The sequence below is a fragment of the Geosmithia morbida genome (assembly GCF_012550715.1).
Source record: "Geosmithia morbida isolate 1262 chromosome Unknown scaffold_26, whole genome shotgun sequence".
NCBI lineage: Eukaryota > Fungi > Ascomycota > Sordariomycetes > Hypocreales > Bionectriaceae > Geosmithia > Geosmithia morbida.
The window spans coordinates 165,181-172,666 of record NW_023336213.1 but is presented as its reverse complement, the minus strand read 5'-3'; the positions used below and the strand labels follow the sequence as shown (position 1 = coordinate 172,666).

At 55.2% G+C, this 7,486-nt stretch overlaps 2 protein-coding genes across 2 annotated transcripts; one reads left to right on the top strand and one right to left on the bottom strand.

Annotated features, from left to right (window-relative positions):
* Window positions 1–2,749: 2,749 nt before the first annotated feature.
* GMORB2_4826 (Delta14-sterol reductase) lies at window positions 2,750–4,429 on the bottom strand (the record flags this gene model as incomplete). Its single annotated transcript, XM_035466800.1, has 3 exons — window positions 2,750–3,840; window positions 3,929–4,233; window positions 4,368–4,429. 3 exons carry the CDS (start codon window positions 4,427–4,429, stop codon window positions 2,750–2,752), a joined length of 1,458 nt encoding a protein of 485 aa, XP_035317959.1.
* Window positions 4,430–5,414: 985 nt separating this feature from the next.
* GMORB2_4825 (cation-dependent mannose-6-phosphate receptor) lies at window positions 5,415–6,907 on the top strand (the record flags this gene model as incomplete). The annotated part of the gene is made up of 3 exons (XM_035466799.1): window positions 5,415–5,812; window positions 5,933–6,479; window positions 6,743–6,907. 3 exons carry the CDS (start codon window positions 5,415–5,417, stop codon window positions 6,905–6,907), a joined length of 1,110 nt encoding a protein of 369 aa, XP_035317958.1.
* Between the last annotated feature and the right edge of the window lie 579 nt (window positions 6,908–7,486).

Sequence of the window (7,486 nt, the reverse complement as noted above, 5' to 3'; positions counted from 1 at the left end):
CCCCCCCCCCCCCTCCCCTCAGCCACGGAACCGCTTTCCCCTCCCCTCCACAGTCTCACACATCCTACTATGCCTCTCTCCCCTCATGGGTTGGCACTAGCTATGCATAGATACTAGCTATGCATAGATACTAGTTCTGCATAGATACTAGCTGTGCGCATCGAGAAGCTAGCTAGTATTGGCGGGTTTCGATGACTGGCTACCGTGGATATGTCATGGGGTGACGATGGACCTGATAGGTTATGAGGGGGTGCATGCATGTCGCTTCGCACGTACATCACCATTCAGTTTCCATTGCATTTCTCGATCGGGCAGGGGGAGCGTCGGATATTTATCACCTAGCCATCTGTTTCCGTGCATTATCGCCCACTGCCTGTCGTCTCACGTAGCGCAACAGGTCTGCAGAGATCGGAGATGTGATGATGTGGCCGAGAAGCCGATGGAGAGGAGACTCCCCCGTGGCCGCACAGGTCGGCAGCAAGACGTACAGCTTGCGTGCAATGTCAACTTCTCGGATAAGGGCCTCCCTGGTAATACCGACCATCCTCTCCTTCCTCTCCCCTCCCCTCTTCTTCCTCGGGGCCCCCTCTCTCTGTGGAGAGGATCTCGTCGTCACTTGGCTCGTTCTGATATTATTGCCCGCACTCGCTCCGCACAGAGCGGCAGGCACAGGCCAAGGAAAGAAGAGCACGGTCCCCCCCCCTCATCCATCATGCATCCTCCCCGCGACCTTCCCCAGAGTAGTGATATATATTCATCGCCAGCAGGCAGGCAGCACGTGTACATGGGTAGAATAATACCGCGTACGCGAATTCTACCCGCTCGGGCACTCGGGCAGGCGGATCGCTCTCCCATTCTACCAACGGAGGAATATCGTCGTCGTCAATCTTTCGGGACCGCATGGTCGTCGTTGGCTCGTCACCCGACCCCACCCCCCGCGCGCGTGTGACTGTGGGGAGGAAGGACTCTGGAATATGAGAAGGGAAGGAGAAGGAGAGACTCGGACTTGAGGAGGGAATCCTTATCCCTAGCGGTGTGCGCTGTGGGGGAAGACATTCGCAGCGGTATTGCCACGACTCTACGTACGAGGGCAATCGAGGAGAGACGCGTTGGATTCTGTGGCGCAGCATGAGAGCACGTGCGAGAGCCAAAAGGTATTGCTCGACAAATCATGCCACAACAGAAACAGTTTCCCATGTCATGATATATCATTTACCAGGCCAATGTCTCTGCATCTAAGCCGTGCATATGCATGCCTGTCGTAGAGGTTTCGGAACTCAGTTTACATTCTGTTCACTCGTACATGTATGATCTGTGGTTTTACATAATACAACATGCAATCGCATGATTGAGTCTCACACACAACACCCCTTGGGGTCTACATATCTCTCTCTGTCCAAAGGCATCCATGCATCAATGCCAGGCTGTTCACTCTAGACTGACAATGCCTGGCAGACCTCTGCCGCATCATGTAAGCGACATCAGATAATATCAAGCGAAAGCCTGAGATTTCTTTGTCGTGAAGCTGGCTGTGCCGATTCTTGCCTCTAGGGTCGATATACTGTTTTCAGATGTCCTCGGCTTCTTCTTCAAGACCGTAAATCATAAACCGGAACAATGACAGCTCCCGGGTAGGCAAGATTATCGACGTCCGGGAAGTCGTACATATGTCAACAGCTCGTGACCTTTTTTTTTTTAAAAAAAAAAAACTAAAACTAAAACTAAAAAAAAAAAAATCGATTAAGCAGTAACGTTTGAGCATCGTTGTTTTTTCTCTTCTCTCTTCTCTATTTATTTTGTGGTGGGGTTCGGGGTTTGGGGTTTGGGGGGGAGGGGGGTGGTTGGTTAGTATGTTAAGGAAACGATGACAAAGCAATCAATCATAGCAGAATATAACAATCCGAGGTGAGATGGGCCGAAAGAAAAAAAAAAGAAGAAAAAAAAGGAACGGAAAACATGGTGGGGAGGGGGGAAAACCCCGCCTCTTGCCGGAAAGCGCATATGCCATTCCTCCCCAACGATTTCCGTTAGTGAGCTCTTCCTGTCCGGGGGGAGGCAGAATTTCGAATTTCGACGGAGGGTAGACATTGCATTCTAGCCAGAGGCACGTCCCGCAACCTGCCTCACCCTTGGGATCGACCAAGCAATACGGCTTGTCCTTGTAGCAGGACCCGGCCGCTCAGGAGGCCATGTCAGCCTCCGCATGACACTGCCAGAGGTCGGCAGGACCTGCTGCTGCGGTGCCCGTATCCGGGTCCTCGAGGCTGCTGATGGCAGGTCCAGGTCGATGAACAGAGTGTCAGGACCGGCGAGATTGAGTATAATCTCCTCAGACGGATCGGCATCGAGCCATCAAGATCCTCCACTCCTGGGTATACGACTACGACGAGGAGGAGTGGCAGTGGCAGGACGTCCAGTTCGACGGCGTCATGCGTAACTGTAGTGTCACCTTCCAGGTATTGGGGGGCTTGGGGGGGGAGCCCGGAAACTTTCTCTCGTCAATCGCGGGTTGCCCCCATGTGATTCCTCGAGCTTTCCGGCTGGTACCTGTGACGCTGGCATTGTTCGACCCTAGCTGGGAGGCCGCCCTCCGAGGGGGGAGGACTGCTGGTTCTTCTCTCTCTCGTCTGTCAACTCTCTGTACGTTCGTATATAGATTTCCTATCTGGTACTCCGCATATATATATTCTCTGGACAGATAATGGCAGGCCACTTCTCCGGACAGCATCGCACAGGATGGGCGGCGCCATCAGTAGATGCCCGGGATGATCCTCCATCGGACAATCTTCTTGTACTCCTCCCAGTCCTTCCCATACTTGCGGTGGCACTTGACGTCGTCACGGCCGTCGCGGTGGATGAGGAGGACGGCAAAGTAGACGATGTAGAAGTAGGCGATAGGGACGGCCCAGCCGGCCGCGTCGCCGGACACGACTTCGCGGCCGTCGGCCATGACGTGCGCGCCCTCCGCACCGGTGCCGGCGGCGAGGATCTGGTAGCCGGCCAGACCGGTGGGGAGGCAGTAGGCCCAGGATTGGAGCCAGTCGCCAAAGTAGTTGATGTGGCGGGCGACGCCCCACCAACCCGAGGTGATGAGCTTGCTGCCCGTCTTGGTCCTCATGTAGGTCAGGTGGGCGACGCGGGGGTCCTTGTCGTCGGTGCGGAAGCGGTTCTTCTGGTTGTTGGCGGCGCGGAAGATGTAGAAGCCGACGCCGATGAAGGCGGCGACGACCGCGAAGCGCGCGGGGCCCATGCTGACCGGGTGGACGGACAGGTAGCGCGCGGGCAGAGGGTAGGCAAAGGTCTCCCACACGAAGTCGGCGAACGACAGCATGAAGCCGAAGCCGTCGGTCGTGATGTCCATGGTGGTGAGGATGGCCGTCTCGTTGACCCACGAGTCGATGATGTACAGCGCTTGGATCACGGTGATGAAGACGATGCTATCCGTCACGCGGCCAAAGGTGCGGTACTGCTTGGCGCAGAAGGAGCAGTTCATGATGATCCAGCCCAGCATGCCGGGGCGCAGCTCAAGCCACTCCTTCAGGTCGATCTCGCCGATCCAGGGGAGCGTCACGCGCGGGTTCAGCTCCCGTCCGATAAACCAGTCGTACAGGAGGTTGCCGGACTGGCCACCTGCAGCGAGCTCGCGGTTCTCCTTGTTCCCCGGCTTGATGCTGAAGCTGTGCACGTACACGGCCACGGCGACGATGTAGGAGATGATCAGGTTCGCCGTGATCAGCTGCAAGTAGTTTTGGTCGAGGAAAGTCCAGACCACGAAGTCGGCGCCCTGGGCAGCAGTGCCGGCCGCGAGGGCACCAAGGATGGCGAGGTGGCAGTAGAGAGCTGTTGTTTTTGCAAGGTCAGACCGCTCTCTTCCCAAAACAGCATCCTGTCAAGTCATCGGGGGTGGGGGGCAAGGAGATCGGCATACTGTTGAAGCGATACTTGAGACGTCCACCAGACCTCAACACGGTACCCTCCATCTCAACAGCTGGCAGGACCTTGTACAGGACAGCATTCAGCAGCACATATCCGATCGACACGGCGACAGACTGCCAGTTGAAGAAGCCTGCCAGGCCATCCTCGGGCCATCCGACCTCGCGCTTCAGCTGCTCGAGCTGCAGCGTCCTGGGGCTGAGCAGAGACGGGGCCGGGCAGCCGGAGATGTCGTTGCAGACGAATGTGAAGACGTAGACGAGGATCGGGAGACCAAACGAGATGCCAAAGGCGCCGATACTAGAATGCAGGAACAGATGATGCAATTAGCCTGGAGGGGTTTCCCCAGAGGATGGTGCTGGTAGGCGGGGGCGGTTGTGCGGTGGCGGTGGCTTATGCATGGGGACAGCTGGGCAGTAGTAGCAGTAACTTACGGGCCGCCAAACTCGTAGCCGTGCTCCTCAAAGGGTGACGCTCTGCGAGCTTTGCGAGGCATGATGACGACGATTCGGATCTGTTCGGCTGGGAAGTCCTCTGGAGAATGGAAAGGAGGCAGAGAAGAAGGAAAGACGAGAAGAATGGAGGAGATGTATGCTTATGCGACCGACCGGTGAGACACCGATTGGTTAGGCAGGAAAGGGGAAGAAAAGAAGAAGGGAAAAAGGAAGAAAAAAAAGGAAGAAAAAAAGAAGAAAAAAATACAGGGTTGGAAGCTCAGGCTCCTGGCCGGCGCGTCGTAGATCCGCAGAGCAGCGCGTCGTTCGATTCGCTTTTCTCCGGAGGGACGGCTTAGGCTTAGGAGAGAGGGGAGAGTAGCTTGGGTGGGAGCTTGGGGAGCTCTAGGCTTGATGGTAATGGTACACGTACATGTTAATGTACTCCGTACAGTCCGTGTCAGATGCTGAGGATTGATAGAGAGTGTCGTAACGTAAAACGTATCAAAACGGATTACGGTGTCCGAGGCCTCTCCACCGTAATGTGCTTCATGTGGCTAGTGGCAACCGTCAGCCACCCCAGACTGTGCACCCGTTGTATTAACCCCGGCACCCTTACCGGATAAAGAAGTTGTTCCGCTCCGCCCTGGAGGCCGACCCTGGACCAACCGGGAAGCGTTTCACCAATGACCAATGACATGATGCGACCCCTGCACCCGCGACAGGCCGACAGAGAAATGACAGTCTGGAATTAAGCCTGCATTTCGGGCTCTGTGGTTGACTTGTCAACTTGAATGGTTTCTTCTAACTCTAAGTCTTCAAATCCGTGTACTCGTCGAAAACCCTCATCCAGTCTCGTCTTACTCCCCTCCCCGAGACACGGCTCTTATCCTCTACGGCGAACGGACGACAGAACGAGAGAAGGGGGAGACAATCACATGCTCTGCCATCCTTTCCTCTAGTCTGACGGCACTGGCGCATATCCCATCTTTCCCTCACGCCTCCATCCCACCAGACCGACCCCTCAGATACGACCCTCCCCCAAACATGCGCAACTTTTCATCAAAGACGGCAGCCGTCGCTCTGGCGGCAGCAGCATCGGCACTTCTATTCGCAACCCCCGCCTCTGCAGATACCTACTACGACGACGACCGGCCTACCTCGACCGTCGCTCTCCCTGCCTGTACGGCCACGTCATCAACCGGCAGCGGCGCGTACTTCGACCTGCGACCAGACATTGCCTACCCAGATGACGGCGACAGGGCGCACAAGTCGGCGTCGCATAAGGACTACCTGTCCAGGGGATACGACTATGGCAAGAACTTCACCATGAACGTCTGCGGCCCCGTCGTCGAGCCTATTACCGGTGTGGTCGGCGTGGACGAGGACCAGTGGGCCGACGTGAGCGGCTATTATATATCCGACGGGGCTATCTACTCGATAGGGTGAGACTCGACCTTTTTTGTTTTTTTTCTCCAGAGAGAGAGGGAGAGAGAGAGAAAGCCTGTGGAGTCGACAGGGGGAATAATGGAAAGAAGAAGACAATACTGATTCGCCTCTGACAGTTCCCGATCCATGGATCTCCGCAGTCGCGGTCGCAAGCTCTTTGTCCAGTACACGGGCGGGTCCCCGTGCGGACCTGATGCTGGGAAGACGACGACGGCGCGCCGCCGCGACGCCTCGCCGGACGTAATCGCCGACAAGACTTCCACGGCGCATGACGCTGTCGGGAGCGATGGAGATGATGACCTCGTCTCCACTCCGCACCCGCACAGGGCGGGCGACAGCACGGTGAGGAGGAAATCGACAATCATCTCCTTCCTATGCGACCGCGACCCCACCGTCTCGGGCACCACCATCTCGTTCGTCGGCACCGACCCGGACGAGTGCGCCTACTTCTTCGATGCCCGGTCCATCCACGCCTGCCCCGCCGCCGAACCCCACAGGCCCGGCAGCGTGGGTCCCGGGAGCATCTTTGGCATCATCGTCCTCGTCGCCATCCTCGTCTACCTCCTCGGTGGTATCTTTTACAACCGCACCATTAACAATGCCCGCGGCTGGCGCCAGCTTCCCAACTTCAGTCTCTGGGCTGGCATTTGGAGCTTTGTCTCTGTAGGTGACCCCCGACTCAAGTCTGGCCTGCCTTGAGACTCTCTCTCTCTCTCTCTCTCTCTCTCTCTCTCTCTCTCTCTCTCTATATATATATATATATATATATATATTTGTCTCTTTTCGAATCTACCCCCTTCCTTTCTTTTTTGTCTGTCTATATTGTATTTATACATCTGAAAAAGGTGAAAGAGAGAAGAAGGGAAAGTTGGGAATCCGAACGAAAACAAACGCGCAAGGGGGCTGACATACATCCCCCCTTGTAGGATCTATTCATCATCGCCATCTTCTCTTGTGCCCGCTGTCTTCCGGGCCGAAGGGGATACTCGTCTCTCCGGAACAGCAGCGCTGTCCATAACTCGCGAGAGAGCGACCAGGAGGACCAGAGGAATGCACTCATTGACCAGCTCGACGAGGAGTGGGAGGATTAGACTCATGACTTTTGGTTTGGGCTTAGGGTATTTCCGTTCCTTTTCTGTCTCTGTCTTTCTGTTCTTTCCTCCTGTTCTTTCCTTTTGCTGTTATTATTGTCATGCAGACATACAGTCACCGTCCCTTTTCTCTGTTGTTTTTTTATACATGTCCTTATTCTCCCCCCATCTTTGTCTTGGGTTTCTGCCTCGATGTGTCTGGGACATGACTATTGTATTCCATGGGCGTTTTCTGTACGAGGCGAAGAGCAATGTTTTCTTATTCATCTTTTCTTTTGTCATTCCATTCTGTCCTCCAAGTACATTCCATAGAGAATACGCAAGAGAGCTCTCTTCTCTCTTCTCTTCTCATCACAAGTACCACCACCGGCACACAGTATTGCAGACGGATACTCTTAATGACAGTCGACGAATGCTGCACTGCTTATATACATAGGCATGCATAGAATCACGCAGCATCTCGAGAGAAGGACTTCCTTCACCAAGCACCTGCAAATTGGTGTGGGAGCACAATGTACACAACAACGCCACGGGGCTCGGCGGAACCGTGACCGCTCTGCCCTATCGGTTAGCTACACA